This window comes from Sceloporus occidentalis, unplaced genomic scaffold, assembly GCF_023333645.1.
Source record: "Sceloporus occidentalis isolate IW3139 unplaced genomic scaffold, rSceOcc1.0.p SCAF_2, whole genome shotgun sequence".
In the NCBI taxonomy this organism is placed as follows: Eukaryota; Metazoa; Chordata; class Lepidosauria; order Squamata; family Phrynosomatidae; genus Sceloporus; species Sceloporus occidentalis.
Window position 1 is genome coordinate 175,161,530 of NW_028316982.1, and position 27,525 is coordinate 175,189,054.

Sequence of the window (27,525 nt, forward strand, 5' to 3'; positions counted from 1 at the left end):
CTGTTTTCATTTCAAGACATTAGCCACAGAGCTGTGGTTGCTCAAAAGCAATAGGTGGAAAATGGAAGAGGATGTGTAGAAGCAACTTCTTCCATGTGGCTGCTGTGCCATCTCCTTTCACACTCAAAGTGAGGCTGCTTCTGTCTTGATGATAAATGGAGTCTGATTCCTTGATTGTGGCATTTTACCACTCCATTTATCCAAATACCCCCAAATATTCAAAACTTTTGAGGTAGTTTAACATACACAAGGATGGTGAGAGCGTTCCTGCATACATCTGCTTATGTACCAAAGGCACAGCACTTTTAAGTACATGTTAATCACATTTTGGTGATTAAAGGTCTGCTTTTTAATCTTAGGTTGAAGACTATAGAATCAAAATTCTATTAGGAACGTATGCATGTATAAGTGTCCATTATACATGTGGATATCCTTATTCATGCACTGTGAAGGTTGGTATTTTCTTCCTTCCACATCACCCAAAGCCCCTCCTCAATTTGGGAGTTTATCACATTTGGGCTAATTTCAGCATTAAAGAGAGATTAAAGTGCATTTAAAGCATCCCGCAAATAAAGTGAAAATTGTGAGTAATTGTGCAAATTATTATCACACAAAATTGCACAAATAAAGTGATATTGGAAATGCATTGTTGCTGAAATCCCGAAAGTAAAAAAGAGATCTGCTGGGGTCCTTCAGGAGTTTTGCCACTGCTGGTTACATAATGTGTCAGACTATGGGGATATAGCAGATACTTCTCTAATCCTGCCTGCATGCCAAATCTCCAATCCTACCTGCATGCCATAAATCATGAAATGGTCACACATGGTGATTTCAGGTGCTTATCAGGAAGTCAGGGGGAGAATCTTTGCCTCAGCGTAGCATAGGACTGAGGGGATGTTGGATTGAGGCCAATGTCTGTTTGTCTACTCATTCGCATAAAGTGTTCTAATTATCAATGTTTCTACAGGTGGCTTGGGAAAAAATACAGTTTCATCACCTACTCTTTCATCATCTTTATCTAAAACTCTCATAATTAATTTAGAATTTCAACCATTAGAAAGACATTGGAGAATCCTGCTCCCTCATACATAGTACCCATCTGGTCCACACTGGCTGATCATGACTGGGGTTGTAGTCCAAAACATCCAGAAGACCCCAGACTGTGGAAGACTGTACTGGAGAGTAAGAAGAGGAGGAAAGATTTAAGGAATGCATGGGTCAAGGGTGTTTCCATGTATGAAGCTACATTTGGGGGTCAAAATTAAGGGTGAATGGCAAGGATTTCATAGAAAGGGTGAATTCTGAGGAGAAATTTTAAGGAAGGCAGAGAATAGGTCCAGAAAGACACATGACAGCGCTAGCTTATAGGTAGAAGCTCTTTTTTCACCTTTTCTTTTCTTTAAAGAAAGCAGAAGAATGGAATGTGTCTGGCGAAAAAAGAGCTGGATGTTGGTACTCAGAAGCTCTGTGGGACAAGACAGAAAATAAGAACTAAGAACCACTCAAAGCCACCAGGGTAAAAAATCTAAAACGGTGCTGGATGCAAAATCTTTTGTCTCATCATATACAGACAAAGCAAAAACATTTAAATGTGCTCTAAACTCACATAAATTTCATTTCAATGGATTTGTGTCAGGACTGAAAAGGTAATTCCAGACCTTTTTCATCATACTCAGTTTATCACTATTTTCCTTAAACCTCCTGTCAGAGGGAGGTTCTCTGGATGAATGATAGCCCCCCCCCCCAAAAAAAAAAAAAAAAAAAAAAAGCAGGGACAGACAGGTTTGTTTGTTTCTTTTGTGCCTGCCTGGGAGCAGCAACTCACCAGCAATGGGAGGACCAGTCCTTTTTGAAAGACCCAAAAGCAAAAGATTGATGTGCCAAACCTATAGGGAAAATGAAACCACAGCTTAGTCCTGCCACTGAAAACAACAGTATTTATCCATATACTGTAAATATGTTATTACAGATGCATTTCATGTATATTAGAATGTACATCAGAACCTATCATTTCTATACTATATAAAAACTATGATACAAAGTCTTTGCATACGGTGAAATGTGGTGTGATATTTATTTCAGGGTCATCAGCAATTTCTCCTGAAGCATACTGTACAACCTGCCACACAGTTCTGAAGGTATCTGAGAAAATCTTTCATTTGCTTTTTATCATATGTGGTGTATTTGTGAAAAAGCTCAGAAATATTGGATGGAGATTTATTTGATGATGGAAGATATATTGAAAATTTCAGTACAGAAGAGACCAGAATGATATCTGCTGGGAATGTTGGAGGAGCTACTGGAGAGAAAACATGGAAGAATGATATGTACGATTACAGTTATGAGAACTGTATGTGTTCATAAATGGAAGGAGGCTGCAATATCAACCAAAGAGGATTGGTTATTAAAATTGAATGAATATACAGAAATGGATAAGCTGACAATGTTGAAGAGCATCTGTTAGTTTAAAAAAATGGGATTTGTTTACTGCTTTTTAAAAAAGTAAATTGAGTTTTATTTCAGTGTGTGCATTTGATTAATAATAATAATTCATTACTAGTAGAAGGAGATTTACAGTACAATTATCAGGAAGTTTAAATTTAGTTTCAGATATTGCCAAATGTTTGGGGAAGGGTCATTATATGCACAATCTTTTGCTTCTTTGCCTTTTTCTTTCTTGCTTGCTTTACCTTGTTTGTTTGGTTTGTATGTTTTATTTATGTGGAATTTTTTGTGTTAATAAAAATATTTAAAAAAGGAAAGAAAATCTACAATGTGGCCTCTCTCAAATTGTCTGAGGGCAAATAACTTGCCACACAAGAGAGAAATCAGCTGTATTCCATCTCAGATTCCCACATCATTCTACACGCAATCAAACAACCAAGAAAAACAAAGAAAGCAATTATGTGATGTTCTGATCACCAGCCTTTCTTTCCTCCAGATTTACATGCAGGGATCTCCATATTATCTTTTTACACAGAGACAGCCTGATGACCTGTGGGCAGTTGTTTATTAAATTTAAACAGGGTGCATTTATAAAGGGTGGATTACATGATGATAACTAAGCCTGAAAAACCAAACATTAGACTTCATGTGGTGCTCAGCCAGTGCCCAATCACATCCTTTTGTGGAACAGATCATATTTAAGTGGGCTATATGCAAGCAAGGCTTGTGTTCCTAATTGTCCAGGGACATTGTTAACTAGATGCATTTGAAGACCATTGGTCTGACTGCCATGGTATGAGCATCTCAGTGTGTTAAATCCGAATGGATGATTTCCAGTGGGCACCAGTCAGCAATGTGGAGTTGGTCACTGGGGACTTTGCAGGCAACTAGTTGCAACAATGCAACCACATTTATCCTAGCAAAGCAAGGGAAGTGTGCCAGTACAACCTAATTTCCAATAAACTTTCACAGCTTTCCAAGTAAGTTTTGGCTAGGAAACATAAACATTTCACAGCCAGATGTATCCCAGCTTGCTTCTGAGCAACTGAGCTTTTTGTCATAGGAAGCTTTCATGAATTGAGACTGAAAATAAACTACATTTTCAGAAATAACACCTGCTCCAGACTGGATAGTATGTCTCTTCAATTTTTTTTAATGAGTCATCTCATAAAAAACGAAAAGAAAACTTGCATATTAAAGTCAGAGAGAAATCAAGAAGTGAAGGAGAAAACACGAAGCCTAGATCTTTTGTTTTGTAATGTCTTCTATAAATTTTCCATAAATATTTTTTGGGTGGAGTGGGGTATAACAATAGATGACAAAAAAGCAAATAAAATGGGGAATTCATGTGTGTGTGCTTACTTTTTTAAATTTTTTTTTTCCTGAAAATCTAAAATGTTGCTAAAATGCAACTGGTAATACCACTGAAGATGGACATAAAGATACAAGGTATCTTCATGGTAGACAACAACAAAATGTTTACCACCAAGCTCATATTTTTACCCCCTTCAAAATTCATTTCATGTTGAAAATATTAAGAATGAAGTCAGTTTAAAAAAATGATTTTTTTGGAAACCCGTGGGGATTCATCATGTAGTAAATCAAAGATGGTCCTCCAGATTTTTTTATACTATGACTTCCTGCATTTCTCACCTGCAGCTAGGCTTGTTAGGATTGTTGAACAGTGTAGTTTAACAGCACCTGGGGGGGGGGGGGGGACTGCATCATAGCCACCCCTGTTCCAAATGAAGAGCCATAGGCCACAGCAGGTGCTCTTAAACACATGAGCTGTAATTCACTTGGGTAGTTATGAACATGAAACCACCATAATTACATAGCTACACAGTGACTCTTGCCAGAACCCCTCTCACCACTTATCAGGCAGCAGTCATTGCAATCAATGGATCTTCTGTCAATCAGTAACTTGTTGAACTGACATTCCCAACCCCTGCCATGAGTGATGTCTAGTGGGACTGGCAGAAACAAGGCCCCTGTCTCAATTCCACCTCATACTAGAGATTGCTTGGGTGAGGGGAGGTGGGCACATCAGTCAACTGCTTTCTTATTGAGAGGGGAACATATCCCTATGGATTGCAGTGGCTGGTGCCTGTAAGTGGGGATGAGAGGCTTTCACAGTTCCTATGTATCCCGCTATGCAACCCCCCTAGGTATATTGCATCATGAACATGAAATAATCACAAATGCATAGCTCTAGGTTATGCAGTTGTAAATGGCTTAGAGGATTCTGGTGGTAAATAAGAAAAAATATTTAAAGTACTGTGTGTCTATTTATAAGTCATATATGACATGCCATTCAAGCCTAATATGAATGGATTTTTGCTGTTCCTCCTACTTCTGGATTCCCCCTAAAATGGCCTTCCTGCATGAATGCCAAAGAACTTTCCAGATTTTCCCTGGCTTTGTAGACTCCTGATAGCTAAAACAACCCTCAGAAACCACATCTATTTCCTAGTGCAGTGGTTCTCAACCTCCCTAATGCTGCAACCTTTTAATACACTACCTCATGTTGTGGTGACCTCCAACCATAAAATTATTTTCGTTGCTACTTCATAACTGTAATTTTGCTACTGGTTTTCTATGGTCTTAGGTGACCCCTGTGAGATGGGTCGTTCGGCTCCCAAAGGGGGTCACGGCTCACCGGTTGAGAACCACTGCCCTAGTGAATCTTCACAGCAAACTAGTCCTTCTACCCACCACAACACATTAAATGTTTGCAGGCAGATATATACACATAGACTCAGTGTAGCATAATGGTTTGTGTGGTATAGATTTCAGAAGACCATGGTTCGAATCCCTGCTTGGCCACGGTAATCCACTGGGTGACTCTGGGCAAGTCACACTTTCCCAGCCTCAGAGAAAACATCCTCTGAACAAATTTTGCCATGAAACCCCCATGATAGATTTGCCTTTGGGTTGCCATAAGTCAGAAATGCCATGAAGGTACACAACAACAAACCTGGTTGCTCCTTATGCAGCTACGATGGTGAATTTCCAGATGATAAGTTCTTTGCTTTACAGTTGAACAAGATGTATATCTTCTTGGCACACTAATGGGTGGAAGGGTATAACCATCCTTTCAAAAGGTATAAAGGGGAGTGCAGGACATCCCAATTTCAAGCCCCATATGCCCATACACTGTCTGTGCCGAGGAAGCCTATGTGAATCAGTGTCCTAATTCCCACAGAAATCTGCATGCATAGTTTCCCCCAGCTCATACTGTGATGTCTGGTTGCACTGTTCAGTGAAAAAGAAGTCTTAGGAGGGAAGGCAGCTGCACAAAGTGCTTAAAACCCATCCACGAGAGCTGCTTGCACAAACACAGCTCGCTATTTCAGACTGTTCCATTATAAAAATGAAGCTATAGTATCAGAAAAACAAGACAGCACTACTTGTAGAAATAGACAGACAAGGCAAGTATACAGCTCTTGCACAATGGCAGTTTTCAGATGAGGATTTTAAAATGCTAGCAGTTAGAAGGCATTTTGCAACCCTTCTATCTTTTCTCTCTAACAGATGTTCTCAAGTAAGAATAAACAGAAAGGTCAGTGGGTTAAGAGCAGATGGCAATGCTACCATCTAAAGGCCTGCTAAAATTCAGGGAGTGAGGCAGGACAATGATGTGATAACCTGGTCCCAATGTCCAGTGAAATAGAAATTTTTTTTCATCATGAACAACAAGGGCTGTCCCTCTGAGAAGGCAGGGTGAAGCAACAGGTGTATTTCCCCTTAAAGTCCCATCACTGACTACAGCAAGTGTTATAAGGGAGATCCACAGATCTAAGTGCTGAAGGGCCACAGCTCCCTGACATAATCTTCAAGGTGTAATCTACTCTGTGTCTAGTCGAATGAATTTTTTGTGTTGCCAAGGCTTGAGCATCTTGATAGAAAGAGATTCCTTTGTTCTTCAGGAAGGTTGAGTAGCAATTCCATCATCTCATTGCAGATGAATTTTTGGTAAGTGGACATGCAAGCCTCCATATTGCCCATCTTAACAGTTACAGACACAGAGGAATAGAATCTTCAAAGGCATCCAGTCATCGACCTTCTTTATCCACTGGTGTGGAATGTGATTTCTTTGAAGATTTAACCTGGGATACGTCCACCACAATAGAATTGGGGGCAGGATGATTAAATAGGCAAGAAGCACCTTCAGATTACATCCTGTACAAGTTCTCCAAATTCTTAGAAGCTGGGGGCAGTGAAGATGGTTTCAACCAGGATTGTTTCATCACTTCCTACAGGAGAGGTAGAAGATGCACCAGGGTGGGAGGGGGTTACAATATGCAACTCGAGAAGCTGAAAAACTGTCATTCACCAGAGGTGGAACCCTCTCTTCTATACCGACTGTCTTAGCCAGTCACAGGACTACATCCGAGAAGAGCTTAATATCCTTCAGAGAAGATGATGGACTGCCATCTACCAAACCTTATGGAAATGAATGAACCAGTGAAGGAAAACCAGGTGAAGATGTCTCTGTGTCATAACCATCAGAGTCCCAGGTGGCAGGCAGTTGTTGAGGAACCACAGTTAAGATAGTGTTCATTGGCACCATTACAACTGTTGTGGAAATAAGACTGATGAGCCAGGGAGTATGTTTGGGATTGGTGTCAATATGGCTGGAGTCACATTAGCCACTGACAGTAGAGTGGTAATTGACACTGACAAAGCGATTGTTGGTACTGAGGGAATAGTAGACACTGGAAAAGGCGGGGACCTCAAAACTGTTGTGGTGGAGCCAGACAAAGAAAGGGCAAAGGTGCTGACTATTCCCAGTGTTGAGGTAAAAAGAACAAACTGTGTCAAGGAGAATCCCTCATCTGTCTCCCATGTGATGATCTTGAATGGCTTTGATACTGACATGGTGAATCGTGACCACAGGAAGGCAGCAGAAGCTATTGATGCCGAAAGCATTGAGACATCCTGTGAAATCGATGGTACAGCTTAAGCAGGAAGATTTAGATTTCTTTTTCTCCTTCACATCTGGAACTCTGGGACCATCCTGAGTTTTAGACTGTCTATCTAGAGAAGCTAGTCTCTTCTGACTGGATTTTATGTGCATACTACCAGATCCATCACTTGGAATGTAGGACAGTGTAGATTATTGGTGGAGGCTCAGGTGGCTTAGCACTGAATACCAACTTTGAATCTATTGTCAGAGTACTGAATTCCAAAATCAAAGATGTTGACATGGGATGTGGCTTAGACTTTTTTCGTCTTGATATGGGAATCATAGGAGTTTATCACACGTGAGGAATTTCTCTTAATTTCGAATGAAAAAAAAGTGGGGCCAGAACGCATTCACATGAATTTGCTAGTTCAGCGAATTTATGTGAATGCAAATTGTGTTCAAACTGGCTTCCCATTGCCCAAAAATAGCATGCCATTGCCCGAATTTGCATGTGGTAGTCTATCACGCAATAATGTGAAACCCCATGATTGCATTCAGACTGACTTCCCATTGCCTGAATTTGCATGTAGTGGGTTATCACGCAATGTTAAACCCCATGATTGCGTTCAGATTGCCATTGGATTATACTTACAATTTCCCTTGTCTGATAAACTCCATAGTCAATGTGGGTGGTTGGCTTGATGCGCAATCACAGTAAAGATTTTCACACAAATTATGATTAAAGATGACTTATCCTGGGAATAACCGGGGAATAACCAGCAGAACGACTGCTCTTGAAGTGTTCTCTTGCAGAGTGTTACCTTAATCTTTCTCTTTCATTTCTTCTTTCATCTTTTGGAGCCTTGGAATATGAGGTTTTTAGCTATAGTAAGAACACACCAGAACCAAACCTCACTCGAGGAATTTGTTCTGGGTCATAGCAGGGAAGAGTTACATCTTCTTCCATGTATGCTGTGACACTGACAATTATCAGCTCCCCAGCTGATGCTGTTTGTAAAAACATATTGAAAACAAGTATATTTTGGCTTGGAGCAATAGTGATATCAGAAAGAGAATTCTCAGTAACTTCAACCAGCCTTCAATGCCCTAGTTTCTTTGGTCTTTATGTTGTAACTGCTCGTTCTAGAGAATATACTGATTTGTGTGAGCCTCAATCTAAAGTAAGTTGCTGGTGGGTCATCTTTCTTAAACTCTAAAACATGAAGCTTGAAATTCAATTGCATCAAAACAATGTGTATATGTGAGTCTGTTCCAAAACCATATCTCCTTCTTTTACCATCACTCCCTGGGACTTAGCAGTTCATATATATATTGCAGAAAAACACCTATATCTTGCACCTCAACAAATATAATGAACCATGTAGGGAAGAGCAAGGAACTAAGAAGTACTGGCACTATGAACTCCTTGAACATGAATACACAGTCAAAACCAACCCAAAAATTAAGCACAGTATTCTTTTTCTTCTTGCATTGGCCTGGTTCCCCCCCCCCCCCCTCCAATCCAGTTAACACACAGAGATGTGCATCAGCTCGCCTGGAGGACTGTGCTGCAAATTTATAACTCTAAGACATGGATAGAATACAAACAAGATTTCACAGTAAATCCTGTAAAAAAAGAATTCTTACATTTGTAATTACATGTCCTGGGGTTTTCTTTGTGATTTTTGAAACTATGGCAAAAATTAAGGCAACCTTTAAAAAAAATAAAGAAACACATTTTGCAGAATATTGTTATTTTGACATGGATAACTAGCAAAACTTTAAAACAATACCACATTATTAAAGTCTGAGCTTGTGTTTTAAATATAGGTGAGTAGAGCAAGAGAATGTGTCATGAAAATAGCTGGTTTCTAATTCATTTTTATCTTGAGAAACTTCTGAGTGTCATATATATTGAAATTTATAAACAAATAAACAACTCTCTCTCTCTCTCTCTCTCTCTCTCTCTCTCTCTGGCTTTGCTTCGCGAATGAAGATTCAGGAAGGACTCATCCCGCGCTTTGTGCAAGCGCGTTGGTGACTAAAAAGGCCAATTCGGGATAAACAGGTCTGGTTGCAGAAAGCACAGCAGAAAGTCTCCTTGGGTGATGTTTCCAGGTTGCGGTTCTTTCTGTGTTGTCGTTTCTCTTCGAGGCTCGTTCGGTGTGAGCTTTCGAAGAAGGTTGCAGCGTCATGGATAGTGCGTCTCCATGCCTCCCGATGCGAGGCCAGGGAGGACCATTGTTGGTGATCAATTTGGCCAAGCCTGAGATGTTGTTTCAGGGAGTCCTTGTATCTCTTCTTTGGGGCACCCTTCTTACGCTGACCTGTGGCGAGTTCACCGTAGAATACTATTTTGGGGAGGCGATGGTCCTTCATCCTAGAAACGTGTCCTGCCCAGCGCAGCTGCGTCCTCAATAGCATGGCCTCAATGCTGGTGATCCCTGCTTGCTCGAGGACAGCAACATTTGTCACATAGTCAGTCCAGTGTATATTTAGAATTGTGCGTAAACAGCACTGCTTTTCTTACATGGCAGGATGGCTGGGCAAGGTGTGCCTGGTGAGCTCTCTTTGCCAACAGCTCCTGGATCTCTTGGTTGTTTTCATCAAACCAGTCTTGGTTTTTCTTGAGGGAGAACCCTAAGGATTCTTCCGCAGACTGCAGGATGCAGACAACACTAGGAGGAGGACATACTGCTTATACAGCAGTTAATATGTTCTGAATGTAAAGAACCAGGCAACTAGTCCATGTGCTGAAGTGATATTTGGATTTGTCTTTCACAACTGTGATACAACATGGTGAGTTGCCATTCAAAAGGGTATTCCTCTGGACAGCTTAGCATAAAAGATCCCAGCAGAACTTGGAAATTTTATTATTATTATTATTATTATTATTATTATTATTATTATTATTATTGGTTGGGAGGTATGCTGGGAGTTGTAGTCCCACAAAGTAACATTTCCAAGCTTTGGATCCTAGCCAAAGTGACATGAAATAAAGAACTGTTCATTGCCCTTAAAACCTTTTCATATGAACTGTTGTTGCTGTGGGCTTTCACGTCATTATGGCCATGCTATGGAATCTATTTGGGTTTTTCTAGGCCCTTGTCTTCCTCTGAGGCTGAGAGTGTGTGACACCTCCAAGGTCAACCAGTAGGTTTCCATGGCTGAGCAGGGATTCAAACCCTCCCTGGTCTCCCAGCACTGCACCAAGCTGACTCTCAAAGATGCTTCAGTGGGCAGGAGCTGCTGGAGATCAGACTAAATGCCTGGAGTTTTGAAGGGCTGGCCTGCTCAGCCATGGAAACCTACTGGGTACTGGCTGGATATAAGGCCTGCCTTTTTCATTACTATTAAAGAAAACCATTTAACTCTACATAAGGTCAAAGATCTTTCTTTCTTTTTTAATTGCAGACTGAAACATCATGGTTACAAAATGGATGGTTAAATTCAAAACCACCATATACACAATTCTAGTTGGGCCCACCACCACCAGCACCACCACCACCACCACCACCCACTATCAGAGTGGTAGCTCAGACAAAGTTCAAATTTGCCCATGTGGCTGAACAGTGAATTCCGGAAGTATGAGTGAAGCTGCTATGCAGCAGAGGCCAGTGAGACATGTGATATTCACACAGCAAGCTGTGGTGGCTATTTCTTGGAGACTTCTATGGCATCAGATCAGGAATCCCTACAAGTCTGCAGCTTTCTGTCCAGAGTCTTTTTTGCAGCTCTTCATCATAGGAAACATCAGCAGATTTTGTCCTTTGCTCATTGTAAAGATAGCAGCCGCCAACTCCTTCTAGCTCTGGTGAAACTGCTGCATAGATTGACATAGATGCACCCTCTTCTGGTGTCTGTGAATGAGAGAGAAACCAAAGGAAAATAAAAGTAGGATGAAAACGCAGAGAACAAGCTAATCAGCACTCATTTCAGTGTCTTTCTGTAAGCACTGGTTATTGATAAATGGAGGGAGAGAGGAATTACATACTATGGTGATCTTAGAGAAGGCCATGATGCCTTAAAATTCTTGATTAAATCAATAGGGGGAAGCTGTAAGGTGGGGTAAGAGATAGAGACAGACAAGATAGTGATATTGTATGTCATTCAAGATAAGTTTTCACATCTTGAGATTTGCTAAATCGGCTTAAGAATTTCATCTTCCTCTTCTTTTTTAAAAACTATAATTGGGATATGTTACCTATCACTTTTAACAAATCTAATCCACTATGTACCATACAATGAGCAGACCAGTCCTAAAGATACCCTTGTTTATTAGCACTGTATCTCATAAAATGTGAAGCCAGGGTAATATCTGCTTCACATCTCATCAATGAAGATTTTCAGACCAGTGCTTACCGTGGGGTAAACGCTGGTAAAACACAGCTAAAATGTTTACAAAGTGTGTGTGTCTGAAAGCCTCACATGCTTCCCTAATGTCAAGGAATCGTCCCTTGCCTCCAGTGTCCCTGAATAATTCGAGGAGCAGCAATTTCCTATGAACGAAAACTTTGCGTTCATAGGAAATTGTTGCTCCCCAAATGATTCAGGAATGTTGGAGGCAAGGGGATGATTCCCTGTCGTTTAGGAAGTGCATCAGGATTTCTACACATGCACTTCCTAAATGTTTTGCCAGTGTTTTACCAGCGCTTATCCCATGTTAAGTGCTGGTATGACAATCTTCTGTTTCTGGGGTTCCAGCACCACTTCCCTCTTTAATTCTGTCTGAGCTGAGGTAGAGGAAGAGAGAAAGGAGTTCTTCTTTTCTTAGAAACCACCTAGCTCATGGTGAATCTACACTGTAGAAATAATGTAGTTTGACACTAAGAGTGCAGGTGCCTCACAAAATTACAAATCCCAGGATTCTGTAAGATGGAGTCATGCCAGTTAAAGTATTGTCAACCTTCATTAATTCTGCTGTGTACATGCAACTTCAGTCAGTTCTTGTGCACCATGTGGCAATGCAGAGATTCTGATACTTCTTTTGTTAGATACAGGGGAAAACCAGAGGAGGATTATCATTGTGGTGGTACCCATAAATTTCTGGCAACACAACTCAGCTTCTATTTTTTTCTTTCTGTAATTGCTATCCAAATGGGCGGAGATAAGTTCCCACAATTGACAATGGATACTGCCTACATCTTGTAACAACCCCCTCCCCCTGCAATAAATATGCCCTGCTTTCTTGACACACTGGTTGCCACCCCTCTGTTTAATTTAAGAATGCCCTACACATTTTCCCTGCACTTACACTGTCCTTATGGAGAGGTGGGAAGGTATGACAGGGAGAAAGAGTGTGGAAGCTATCAGTCAAGAGGGGAGGGGGAGTAAACATGGCTGACCATCAGGATATCAAAAGTTATCACTGTCACACAATCACTTTACTGGCCTTAGTAGATTGACACAAAATGGGTCCAGGGCTTACCCCAAAATGTGATCAAAATGTACTGCTGGCAGGGGATGGGGTGGAAGGTCAAATGGGTGGTGTTGGTAAGAAGAATAAATGATAGTTATTTCTTGTCCCACTATACCCATGCAGAAATGGGGTATTTGGGGGCAGCTGGAGTACTACTCTGCATTTCTGTCACTTCACAATACTCCCATTTTAACTTTTAATTCACAGTTTTATGCATACATGACTGTTTTGGAAAACCTGTTTCTTCTGTTGTCTGCTGAATCCCCTACTTTAAATGTATTGTTTCTATGGAGTTATACATAGCAGTGTTATATATGACTGGCAAGCCATCCTTTCCTTAGCATAGATTTAATGAATTTCTGAAAGCAAGCAGCAATACTGAAATCTCTAGTGTAATTACTCATTTTACCAGGATGAAACGTTCTTTAATCTGCCTCAAGCACAGGAAAGTGTGGGCTGTATGTATAATAATGCATTCTCTGTTCAGTAACTTGATACAAGCCATAGACCATGACAACTAAAATTACAGCAAATGGAGATTCCAAAGTTTAATCCACCATAGAAAAGTAAACTAGAGGATTTAATTTGACACAGAAATATAATCAAAGTTGTGTGCTGTCAGAGAAAAAAGTAGTATATGTCAAACACAAAACCAAACCTAAAGTAATAATTTGTATACATAGGGTGCAATTTGCCATACATTTAACAGATTATTTTACAGTATGTATTTCTGAAATATCTTAGGCTAGAATCTTGTATGGCTCAGCACAGTATATTAGTTCTGCATGCAGAACTAGGCTTGTTGTTGTTGTGTGCCTTCAAGTAGTTTCAGACCTGTGATGACTCCAGCATGGGGATTTCTTGGCAAGCTTCTTCAGAGAAGTTTTGCTATTGCCATTCTCTGAGGCCGAGAATGTGACTTGCTCAAAGTCATCCAGTGGGTTTGCATAACCAAAGCCAGGATTCAGGCTTTGGTCTCCAGAGTCATAGTTCAGTGCTCAAACGACTATAGTATGCTGCACTACTAGGCTACAACTGGCCATTCACTGCTCCCCAGATATACCATAGAGCCAACTGTAGTTCCCCCTTATGTGTGAATTGCTATTGTCAAGAAGTTCTGTCTGACTAATTGCTATTGCCAAGAAGTACTGGGATGCGGTGGCTTAGTGCTTAAGATGTCAGTTCTGATGATTGGAAGATCGGACGGTTGGCAGTTCGAGGCCCGAGTGCTGCATGATGGGGTGCGCTGCTATCACTAGTCCCAACTTCTGACATCCTAGTAGTTCAAAAGCATGCAAATGCAAGTAGATAGATAGGTACCACTTCTCAGTGGAAAGGTAACAGCATTGGGTGCAGTCATGCTGGCCACATGACCACCAGAGCAGTCTTTGGACAACACTGGCTCTTCAGCTTAGAAACGGCGATGAGCACCACCCCCTACAGTCGGTTACAACTAGACATTCATGTCAAAGGACTACCTTTACCTTTACTTACTATCTGACTAAGTGATGGGATTAGTAGGCACTAAAATCAGGGCAAAACCTATATAAATAAGCCAAGAGAATAAAATTTGGAAGAATTTGAAATGATATTTAAAACACACACACACACCCTTTTAAGCAATTGCACTAAGAAAGCTTGCACAGTCCCTCCTCCTGCATATTATGATGCTCTTGTTGAATATTTTGACAACTGTACACCTTGAAGATCCAGACAAGAACTAATCTTTATATGAAGAGAGGGAACATCTATTATGTATCAGTTTCCAGAGCTGAATTTTGCCCCATGGCATTTATGGGAAAGGTTACTAGCACAGCCCAAGACATGGGTAGATGTTTACGTGGTTCCAGTTCCCACTTCTGTGAGAACTAATTACCCATGCCTTTCTTACGGATGCCTTTTTCCAGACTCAGCAACTGAAAAAGGGCCAATGGAAAATGAATCACTATAGCAACTGGGAAAGATGAGAGAAAAATCAGTACCACAGAAAGCTATGAAAACCTTTAAACAGGCTCTCTGAAAACTGCAATCTACAGAGAAGATACTGGGCATATATAATGAAGAGTCAGAATATGAAACTATTTTCAAAATTGGTATATACTCCTAATATCAACCAAATTTACTATTTACATTTCTAGGAACATGCATTAACTTTCACATTCCATGTATATGACAAATGCTAAACATCTCCAAACACTCATGACACATGAGATTCAGTAAAGAAGCCACTGTACAAATGTTATTCATGGCTAACTAGAAACAAGATCACACAATCTTATCTTTACAAAGAAAATAATAGACAATATGATCTGCACACTATCCCTCTTTTCAGCACACTCTCCCTCTTTTGAAAAAAACAACTAGGTAAATACTTTTCTAGGACAATCTTTTCTAAGTCATGCACATAAATGTCTTGTTTTCATGTATCTGTTATTGCTTCTATGTTGTGTGTTCATTCTAATTTTTCTCTTCTCCTCTCTGAGCTGTCACCTAGTTTGTTTTTCTTTAAAATCATTCTCATTCACTCTGTGAGACACAAGGTCTAAGCAAAATCAAACAAGTGTGTCCTTCATAAAAAGTTTTTATCTCACCCTATGATTAGTGTCAAGGTTACTTGAATTGCTCATGTACAGAAGGCTATTCAACACTAAACCTTTAAAGAAGAAGCTACGGTATGATAAATGACTAGAAGTACCTGAAGTGCTTTCCTGTGAGGAGCTTTTCATTGCAGAAAACATAAATTGCACTCATCCATGAAAATATAGCATTGTTATTGGCCAAAGTGCTGCAATGTACATTCTGATACACAATGTAAATTTAGACAATTCATATTTGCATTTAATTTTAAGAACACATTTGGTTTAACAAGCAACATTATGGTCTTTCCATGTTCTATACATCATATCCTTAATAGCTACAGTTCCACAGCATCTTCGATCTTGATTGAACATGGAAAGTTCTTAACACTACATATTGTGCCATTTAACCAGCAGGCACTTAAGCAATATGGATATGGTGCAGTACCCTATGTTGTGATTAGCTCAGGCTTACCACTACCATAGAAATGAATGGCTGCCAGTAGCAGACTGATTGATCTAAGCTTCAAATGTATCAGCCCACTGAGATAGAAAAGTTGAGTCTATGAAGCTGTAGCTACTACAGTATGTAACCAGAGGACAACTTATCAACCTGAGTTCTATATGAAAAAATAGAATAGCTCTAGATTTTTTTCTTCAAGAAAAGGAACAGGTAATTACTGTACTTGATATGATCCAAATATCAATAATACCTGGCTCTACTACTCCTTTCAACCCTAATCCAAGCAGGTTGCCTTGGGAGATTATCGCATGAGGTTTCTACATGGGTAACAACTGCTTTTTGAATCACACAGAAACATACCAGTAGTGAAGCAATCTATATCACACCTCGCCTTCTATATGGTATGGTGCTGCACATTCCTTGTGCATTGTTTCACTTCTACTTCCTCCCTGTTATTGCCCCATTTAGGTCTTAGGGCATGAGGGAGACTTCAGGTGGCAGAAGGGTGGAAGAGAGATCAAGTGGAAGAGGGGGAAAGAAAGATAGCAAAGCGGGGAAGAAGGATCAGATGGGGGAAGAGAGATGACAGAGTGGGAGAGATTGGGCAGTGAGTGGAAGAAAGATTGGGTAGTGGAGGGTCGCAAGAGAGATCAGGCCATGGTGGAGGGGGGGGGAGGAGATTGGGTGGAGATATGGGTGGTGGATGACGGAATTTTTCTTTTTTTAAAAAGGAATGGCTTGTCCTGCTTGGCAACAGTGAGGGGAAGAGGTGGGAAGAGGGGAATAATCCCACCACCTCAAACCTTGTGACTGCCGAATCTTTAATTTCTGAAGTGGAAGAGATTATTGCACAAGGAGGATTATCTGGCTATCATTACTACTGGGAGTCATTGGCCTGTTACAGACAGCCAAAATAAAGCTGCTTCGAGTCACAGTGGAGGTATAGTGTTTCAATGATGCATGCATCCTAAGAGTCCAGAAGTCGCACCAAAGCTACGCTCCAGCCCTAAGGACTGGAGCGTGGCTTTGGTGTGGCTTCTAGACTCTTAGGACGCATGCATCATTGAAACACTATACCTCCACTGTGACTCGAAGCAGCTTTATTTTGGCTGTCTGTAACAGGCCATTGACAGGTTTTCAATCACAAGGTGCAGTTCAGAAATGACTGAAGTACAAGCAGCAGCAAGACGAAGACAATATCATGCGATAAGTATCTAGTCTTGCAATAGAACTCTCATGTGACAATGTCCCTGGACACTAAACCAGTGTCATCAGTAATGAAATGGATGAAAGCAAACAAATTAAAACTGAATCCAGACAAGATAGAGGTGGTCCTGGTCAGTTGGAAGGCAGACTGGTGAATAGGAATTCAGCCTGTATTAGATGGGGTTGCATTCCCTTTGAAGACACAGGTTCACAGTTTGAGAGTATTTTTGAACTCAGTTTTGAACCTGGAGGCCCAAGTTTCTGTAGTGGCCAGGAGTAGTTCTGCACATTTAAAACTTATGCACCCATTCCTTGACATGTTGAATGTGGCCTGAGTAGTAAATGTCTTAGTTACATTCCTTTTGGACTACTGTAACATACTATACTTGGGGCTGCCCTTGAAGAGTGTTCGGAAACTTCAACTGTTCCAAAGAGCTGAAGACAAATTGCTAACTGGGGTAGGTTACAGAGACCCTGTTAAAACAGCTCCATTGGCTGCCAGTTTGTTTCTGGGAACAATTCAAGTGCTGTTTGTGATCTATAAAACCTTATAAGATTCAGATCTGGGCTATCTGGCAGATTGCATCTCCCTGTATGAGGCTGCCCAGGCCTTATACTATACAGTCCACCCTTCCCTTACACAAGGGATCTGTTCCAGATCCCCCCGTGTAAGGGGGAAACCATGTATGCTCGTGCCCCATTGTTTTCAAACAATGAAAACAATGGGGCGCATGCACCATTCATTAAATTATACCGCAGCTTCAGCGTATGCTGTGGAAGGGAAGCCCATGTATGGCTCGGGCTGACTGTAGTTTAGTCTGAGACGTATGATTTAGTATGATGTAGTGGTTTGAGCATTGGACTAGGACTCTGGAGACCAGGTTTCAAATTCCTGCTTACCCATGGAAAACCACTAAACAAACTTTGGCAAGTCACTCACTCACTCTCAGCCATGGAGGAAGGCAATGGCAAACCCCCTCTGAACAAATCTTACCAAGAAAACCCTGTGATAGTTGCTTTAGGGTTGCCAGTCAGACATGACTTCAAGACACACACAACAAGAATATTTGTTTCTTGGTTTTATATGAAGAGACCTCTCATAATCTGAGAGCTTTACTTTACTTAACTTGTGTATAAATCCATCTCTATAAGGCAGGAAATAAATAAATGTACTGATGAAGACCCAAACACACAGAGGTGTAAGGTATGTACACAAACTGAACCCCAGTTTGTCTTTCTATGAAAAGAGAAAATGTATGAAATGTCAAGAACACTAGTTTAGGAAGAATCAAGACAAAGCAAATTGTTATAGGACTGAGCGTTTGAGTGGGATATCTATATCATTCTGTTAAAGAACACAGATGCAAAAATGGTCCTATGGTAATGTTAAAAGCCTAAGCAATTTATTCTGGTATAAGCTTTTATGGATTAGAGCCCACTTCATCAGATACACAAAGTGGATTCATGTTTGAAAGCTTATTTCACTATAAACTGGTCAGAGTCAATGATTTAATGGAAGAGGGAAAATTTGGGAAGTGGATTGGATGTGCTACTCCCTAAACTGCTGTTTACATTTATAGCAACAAACATTGTTTTCAAGAACAACAATGTATAATAAAGACTAGGGTTGCCAGAGTGAAAACAGGAGATAGCTTCTGTGTCTTTAATGGATATGTAGAAGAAGGAATCTCAGCAGGTGTTACTTATCACACAACCATGTAACAAGCAACACCTTCTGAAATTCCTTATTCTACACAATCTTTAATGGTATAGAAGCCATCTCCAGACTTTGACAACATTAAACACAAGATTAAAATTTACATCTGTGCTAGACCTCTCTGGGATGATGAAAGCTACTGGTATACATTTCCCTTCCTACAATGAATTTATATACAATTATCAGTCACAGGAAAGAAATAAAAGGTGCTAATGGTCTTATATCCCAAACTGTTGGACCATTACCACCCAGTTGCAAATATTCCATGCTTGGACAAAGTAATTGAGAAGGTGGTGTTTAGAATGGATGCAGGCTTTCCTGAATGAATTGGATTATTCAGACCCATTTCAATCTGGCTTCAAACCTGAATTTAAAACAAAGTGGAAATGAAATGAAATGAATAAATAAATATTCACTCTGTACAATTGTCAATACTGCCTTTTTATCGCTTGTGCTACTGATGTCATGTGAAATAACATCTACACTAAATGCCTTGGAACCTTTGGAGAATTCTACTGCTATCCTTTAAAGCCACAAAACTATTATTAAGCAAGCTAAAGAACTGCAGGAATTAGCATAGGTCATAGTATGATCAGCAACTTTGAAAAGAAAACTTAAAATAACTGTTTGTGTTTAACTAATCATGTAATATCCTTAATGAATGAATGAAATCTGGCTGACCTATTAGTTCTTAAATCTTAGTTTGCTAAGAGGATCACAATTGTTTGTGAATTTTGCCAAGCCTTAGGCCTGGAACACAGATGGAAAAAAAGAAAATTAAATTAATTTTTATTAAACTCAAACATCTTCCATCATTGTGTGATATAAATTACTTTAATTATCCCCCCCCCCCCCCTTGTTAAACCTTGTTTGCATCATTTCAAGTAATAGGTTAGCTGTAGTTTTAAACACAGCACAGCCATGGTTGAAAGGAAGATCTTAAGAAAACAGGGAAAATACTAAAAACCCAGATGAGGGTGAAGCATTTTGAATGAATGAATGAATGAATCTTTATTTGTATACTGCTATTCCCATGATCACAGCGGTTTACAACAGTAATAAAAACATACCGAAACTACAAAATCCAATAAAAAGAAATCCCCCCACATTAAACAATACAGTACAGCAATAAAAATATCCATCATTCAATCACAGTTAAAAACAGTTAAAAACCAAAGCACCAATTACATCCAATACAATACAACAACACAAGGGGAGAAGAATGGAATTAGGGAACATGGGGGAAAGCTTGACGAAAGAGGTGAGTCTTTAGATTTTTCCTGAAAGACTCCAGGGAGGGGGCTGAGTGGAGCTCGTCAGGCAGAGAGTTCCAGGTCTGCGGGGCCGAAGCAGAAAAAGCCCTATGTGCAGACACCACATATCTTGTATCAGGGACTCTCAAAAGTTGTTTCCCGCCCAACCTGAGAGTGTGGGGCAGATTATATGGAGAGAGGCGGTCCTCCAAGTACCCTGGGCCCAAGCCATTTAGGGCTTTATAGGTAAAAACCAACACCTTGTATTGCGCCCGGAAGCGGATTGGCAGCCAATGAAGATCTTTCAATACCGGTGTTATATGGCTGGCTCTGGAGTTGCCAGTGACCAGCCTAGCTGCCATATTCTGGACCAATTGTAGCTTCTGAGTTTGGTACAAGGGTTGCCCCATGTAGAGTGCATTACAGAAGTCGAGTCAAGAGGTTACCAGTGCATGTACCACTGTTTCAAGGTCCCCCCGGCCCAGGAAGGGTCGCAGCTGGCGTATCAGCCGAAGCTGATAACAGGCACTTCTAACTGTCGCATCCACCTGAGAAGTCAGGTGAAGCGACGAGTCCAGAAGCACACCCAGACTGCGAACTGTGTCCTTCACGGGGAGCGTGACCCCATTTAGGACAGGTGGAAAAATTTCCATCCCCGGACCAGGGGAACCTATCACAAGTACTTCCGTTTTCTCTGGATTCAGGCTGAGTCTATTTTCCCTCATCCAGCCCATTACCGACTCCAGACAGGCACTGAGCAGAGAGATGCCATCCCTAGTCACTGCATCAGTCGGAGACACAGAGAAGACTATTTGGGTGTCATCAGCGTACTGATAACACTGCGCCCCGTGTCTCCGGATGATCTCTCCCAGCGGCTTCATGTAAATGTTAAATAGCATAGGGGACAAGATCGCTTCCTGAGGGACCCCAGATGTAAGGGCCCTCTTATCGGAGCGACAGTCCCCCAGCTCCACCATCTGGAATCTACCCAAGAGGTAGGAACGGAACCACTGCAGAGCAGTGCCCCTGATACCCAACTCTCCCAGGCGATCCAGAAGGATACCATGGTCGATGGTATCGAAGGCCGCTGAGATGTCCAAAAGCACTAACAGGGACACGCTACCCCTGTCCATGCCCAGACGGAGGTCATTGACTAAGGCGACCATGGCAGTCTCAACCCCATAGCCCGCCCGGAAGCCGGTTTGAAATGGGTCTAGAAAATCCGTATCCTCCAAGATCCCCTTGTTAGAAATATAATTTTCACATTATATTTCTAACAAAAAGTACCAGAGGTTAAAAAAGATACTGTTATTCTATTTAATTAGAATTTTATAGGTACAGCATTTCAATTGCAGAAGATTCATCAATTCCTGTTTAAATATCTTTTACATTTTTCTACTTCATACCTTTTGACTTAGGATTAGCAACCATTAATTTATAGTGTTAATTGTGAGAATCCACATCTATGAAAATCAGTGTGAAAAGCCCCCACAGGTATGAACAACTCTTCACCCTCAATAGGACTAGAATGAAGATGGAGGTCTTTCTGTTTTGTGTCTTCCCTTCATGTATATAACTGGAAGTGAAATGTGAACACCTGTGTTGTGCAGTCAGTGGGTGAGTAACTGGATCACTCTGGGATATTAAATATGAGGAATTAGTTACTGTTTTTCTAAGGAGATTACCACACCACCCCTTTCTTGCTGCAGTCACATAAGTAAAATAAAATGCAAACATACCACTTCTATAGCATCCACCACCACACACCATTCATTTCAGTGATTGGGGATGCTGCTTCCATCATGCTCCCTTTCTGCCCTTTTTTTTAACCCTGCCTCCCTCCTTTATGCCCTACCTAGCATGCTTTTAGGGTTTTAATTTCTTCCTCAACATTTTAATGCAGTTCTTGAGCTCCCCAGCCGTGATTTAATGTTTTAAAAGTTTTTAAAACTTAAATTGAGTCTGCAGAGCTCCACAGGTGCATGAAAATCTGAAAAATAAAAAATAAGGAGAATAGCAAGAAGGACGGGGAAGGGGGAGATGGACACCACGTGACTGGCAATCACAAGTGGGCCACAAATGATTTTCAAACCTGGGGCATTGAGGGATTGCCAGTTTATTCATAGGTTTTTCCTGTGAATAAGACATGGTGCTATGGGTAGAAGGCAACATCATGCAATCAGCATTGCCAAGATGGGTTCATTCCTAATAAAGTCATGGTTTAAAAGCCCCATGTTGTAATCTTTTAAATCTTCTTACCTACCACAACAGATACTGGATTTGAGAGTATACCTGGTTGCAGCTATCTGGGAAGCAGAGGCAAAACTGGTGAAAGTATGAGGTGACATTGTTTATAGCACCAAGTGCCTGGGGTCAGAATCCTGATGATGCCCAGCTAATAGCTACTGAGAGCTTGCTCAGTCAATTTTGAGAAGCATAGTGGCTGGTCAAGAGCTGGAACACAGCACAGGTCTATAGCACCTTTCCTTTTATAGAACACTCAAAAGCAAAGGTTAAAGCCATTTCATGATAAGTTGGAAGGGAAACGTGCTGTTGAATAGCAACTATAATGGATAGAAGATTTGGCTAAAAATTTTCTTCTTCATGGTAGAAGTTAAAGGCATAGCCATGCAAAGGGATCTTTGAGACTAACTGAAAGAAAGAAACTAGTAGCATGAACTTTCATAGACTCATGCACTTCATCTGAGGAAGTAGGCTCATGTCTACAAAAACCCATGCAACCAGATTTATTCTTTCAGTTCATATCAAAAGTACTACAAGATCCCTTTACATACTGATTCCTCCTTCATGTTAATGATTCAATAACAGAATGAAAGCTTGGGGTAGTAGCACAGTATTCATTAGGAGATTGAAGATACCTTTCTAAAGATGCTCATGATCAACTCCTTTCATGGTGGTGGGCAAAGTCCACCTGGGGGGACACATATGAACCAAAAGGCAACTTTGCACCTCTCACAGCCCAGGCACTCCGCCAACCCTCTAATATTTTAATTAAAAGACCTGTTCAGCAAAAAGCATCAACAGTGTCTCCTGAAACCTTGGGACTGCATAAATGGTAATTCTAACTTATTTGGGAGCTTCCTGGGGTTGTTTTTGGCTCAGTTAGAGCTTTTTAAAGAGCAGGAAGTGACTGTATGGTCACTTTCAATTTTGGGGGGGGGGGGGGGGAAGGCTGGCAGGAGCTGACATAAGGTGAAAAGAGCCCTGAAAAATGGGCCAAAGTCGGCAATTGCATCCCCTTGAAACTTCAAGGGGTACTGGACTCTGTTCTTAGATTCTGGCAGTCCATCCATAGAGAAGCTAGGATGACTCCCTCCTTGTTCTCCTTCTGCTGGCAGTAACGACTTTATTATTCTGTTGGGCTTTTAGGGAATTTGATTGCTAGGTTTTTAGTTATGCTGTGCTGTTATGTTGATTTTTTTGGTATTGGCTTTTAATAAATTTTAAATGGTTTTTTAAAATAACATTTTTGTGTGTTTCTAATCCCTCTATATGTGTGTGTGTGTGTGCGCGCGCGCACGTGCGCCTGTGCCTTAAGCCACACATTGGCTTTTGGCAACACCATAAAATTCATAGGGTTGTCTTAAGCAAGGAATACTCTAAGGTGGCTTTGCCAGTCCCTCCACTGAAATATAGCCTACAACACCTGGTATTTGTTGGCAGTCTCTCATTCAAGCTGACCCTGCTTAGCTTCCAAGATCAGATGGGATCTTTTGCCTTTAGGGTATTTAGGCCAACATACCGGTTTTAATAATTTGCAAGTCATCTTGAGTCCCATTCTTTATAAATGAATTTAACAACAACAATAACAAATAGTTTTTTCCGATTAAATTATGGGTGGGAAAGGGGCATGTTTCCCTCCAGGGTCCTGGAGTGGAGCGACAGAACTCTTCAACTTCTAGAAATTGCCCACTCCTTCTAGAAGATACTTTCCCCCAATCTCTTGAAGCTCAATGCAATGAATGGCCAAAGTCTACTATATGCTTGCTTAAAGCACACAGCAACATTTTTTGCTTGACAGATGGCTGTGAAGGATCTGAGAGAGCTAAGCTTACTATCAGCTGCTCCCCTGCTGCTTGCAGGTGAAGTGCTCAGCTCCACTAGCCATTGAAAGTGCTGGGCACCACAGGTGGGCCTCAGTGTCCTCACTTTGACGTATCACATGGCCACTTAATTAAAAGGAAGAATATGAGAGCCTCTTTCAGTGTGTGAGGTCCTTGCCAGAAACACCACAGTAATTACTGCAGTTGCGGTTGCTTCATACACCCATACAACATCCATTATAATTTCTCTTATCTGGGTTGCTGGGGCATGGAAGTGTCTTTTTGGCGAATCAATGATGATAATTGCATCTAATGAGCAGTGGCTCTGTTTTGAGTTAAAAAAATTGGTATTAATACACAAATCATTATCCAAGCCTTGAAGCAGGCAAGTCCTTATTAATTGAAATTCATGCTATTAAAGAGAGACAAAATGATGTTATGATTACATTTTTGAAACTCTTTCTTTAGCAAAAGCAACCAATATTTTACTGTTTAGGTTACTTTGTCTACAGTATGGTACTCAAGAGAAGCTATCAGAAGTGCTCTTCGTTCCTCCCACCCTCAGTATTGGTAAGCCTCAGGGGAAGGCAATGGGAAACATCTTCTGAACAAATCTTACCAAGAAAACCCCATGATTAGGGTTTCCATAAATCAGAAATGATTTGAAGGCACACAACAACAAGGACAACAGTAAGAAGCATGAAGGCACACTGCAACCACTCACTCACAAACCACAAAGTTGTGACTTCAATACGAACCAGGGGCTCTGGGTCGACTCAGCTTTGCATCCTTCTGAGGTCATTGAAATGAATACCCATCTTGTTGGGAGCAATTAGCTTACACATTGTAAACCACATAGGGAGTTTTTAAGTGTATTTATAAGCGGTATAGAAATGGACTTGCTATTGCTAGATTTGCCAGGATGGCTGGGATAGATGAGAGCTGAAGTCCAGAACTAGGACACTAGGTTGGGGAAGGTTGCCATAGAGCAGTGATAGCAAAATTTTAAGAGACTGAGTGCTCAAACTCAGTGGCATGCCCGCACCGGGTGTTATCTGGTTCTCAGGGGGGAATGGGACTTCCAGGGGATGGGACCTCTGCCTTTTATGAGCAGGACATCCAGGGGGGAAAAACCAAGGCACACTCTCTCAGTCTCAGCCTAGCAATAGCAAACCCCTCTTGACAAAACTTGCCAAGAAAACTCTATGATAACTTCACTTTAGGGCTACCATAAGTCGGAAATGACTTGAAGGCACAAAACACACATCACACTCTCTCAGCCTCAGAGGATGGCAATGGAAACCCCCTTCTGATGAAGTTTGCCCCATGGCAGTTTCACCTCAGGGTTGCTAGGAATGACTTGAAGGCATGTACACATACCCAGCACACTCTCTCCATCTCAGGCTAACAATAGCAACACACACACACCGACAAAACTTGCCAAGAAAACTCCATCAGTTTGACCCTAGGGTTGGCATAAGTGGAAATGTCCTGAAGGCACCACACACACAAGTCATGCTGTCTCAGCCTAAAGCGATAGTAAGGCCACCCCCCCCCACTCCTTCCCCCACCCATGCCTCTGGGAGTCAGTTAAAGGCACAGGAAGGAGGAAAGAGGAGGAACAGGTGTGCACCAGCTCTTCCTCTTCCCCCACTCTCCTGTCCCTTTAACTGCCTTCCTAGAGACAGTTGAAGGCATGGGAGGGTGGAGGAGCCGATGTGTGTGTGCCAGCAGAGAGAGCTCTGCATGCCAGAGATACCACGTGTGCCATAGCTTCACCACCACTGCCATAGAGTATAACTATAGGTTGTACTCTATGGCAGTGGTGGTGAGCCTATGGCACGCATGCCACTCCACTTCCATATGCATCTGAAAATGAAGGATAGTTAATTGTTTGTCAGCAGTGTCATGGCTCTTGCATTCTCTTTGGGTTTGGAACAGTATTAACTGGGAGATAATTTCAAGGCTTCTTGTCTACTGCTTGCACTATACTGACAATGACAACTAACAAGCAGAAGTGTGAAAATTTTGTAATCTGCCAACTTTCTCAAAGCACTGTCATTCCTCCGTGTTGGAACTGCAGTGTGAGCTCATCCCTTTTTGTTATGAATAAAACCTTTAAATATCCTTTTCTGTGAACAAGAGAATGACAGCTCACATTTCTATGCAGCATTATGGACTACAAACAATCCCAACAGCAAGGTTCATGGCTGCTTGCAAATATGCTCTGTGTCTACTCTTCCCAAAGTTGGGTTTCTGGAAACGCAACAACAAGCTGGCAAATCAAAGGGCAAATCAACCTGAGAGAGAAGATATTAAAAGCATCTGAGGAGGACATAGACGCATTTTAGGGGCAAAATCAGACACGTGTGGTTAGTTGTGGGGGAAGGATGGTAGACAGGAAGAGGAAGGGAGGGTCAGGAAGCTATTAAAGAGCCAGTTCAAAAATCAGGAAGGACTACCAAATACACTTCCTGAAGGCTTGGTGGGATCTCTACACTTCTAGTTTTCCAAGACAGTTTCCTCCTTGTGTTTTAGTCTGTCTCTTCCTTTACATAAGGAATTTCGATGGGCCCAAGCTACTGGTAAACACACATCTGCAATGCAGTGTTTGTTTATTTTTTTTAACCAGAGTGATGCCATCCCTTCATCTAATTCCTGGGAGACTAAAAAAGTCATGAATCTTGAAGCATTATTCACAGAAAGATATTATCATTGCAAAAAGTGTGAGGAAAGATGAACCTGGCATGCTGCTGCCAAGAGGGTATGAGAGGTCACTGAATAGCATCCAAATGCAGGTTAGTTTAAGACAGCTATGTTTCAGTCCACTAGACTGCTTATTTCCTGACAGTTCGAATATGCACTATGATTCAACAGACTTGTTGCTTTACTCTTTCAGCATGGGCTCACTTCAGGGGGCAAATGTATAGCTCAGTAGTTCTGCAAAGTGATAATGGATCACAGATGCTACAGGAAATCAGTACCCAGTACCAGACAACTAGCAGGAGGCTTTCCAAAATCAGTGCTCAGGACACAGAGCTTCTGTTGCAAAGTAGAGTATGTGCTAAGCATGCAAAAGCTGACTGAACTGACGACAATAACAGAAATGTATCAGAAGGCACTGTGGGGACCATACAATTCAATTTGTTGGACGGCCTTCATATTAGAGCCCCTCTGCCTGACTTATTCACTTTGACAGTATTCTGACTGGTTGACTTTTGCACTGATGTAGCACACTGTGAACTGCCTATCATATAACCTCTCTTCTTTGTTTTCAAGCTTCCTGGTTTTCCTCCCTGACAAAGCCAATTCCCAAAAGAGCAGGGAGGCATTTAGGAAGTATTTTATGTTTTGGGTTGGTGCTTTCTAGTCATCTACCCTAGAGCAGGGTTGGGTAAACAGAGAGGTTGCTTAACTCCAGTCACATCAACCCTAGTCAGCCAGACATGTTGTAACGCATAAACAGAGTAGTA

General features: G+C 41.2%; 1 protein-coding gene across 2 annotated transcripts in view; it reads right to left on the reverse strand.

The window, feature by feature from the left end:
* Positions 1-10,732: 10,732 nt before the first annotated feature.
* The window catches only part of LOC149319365 (polyprenol dehydrogenase-like), a 137,126-nt gene continuing 120,333 nt past the window's right edge, over positions 10,733-27,525 (reverse strand). For both annotated transcript variants that reach the window (XM_089511556.1, XM_089511555.1), the window contains one exon: positions 10,733-11,214. In XM_089511556.1, coding sequence (XP_089367682.1) covers positions 11,026-11,214 — 189 coding nt within the window. In that variant the 3' untranslated portion in view covers positions 10,733-11,025. The remainder of the gene's footprint in view (positions 11,215-27,525) is intronic.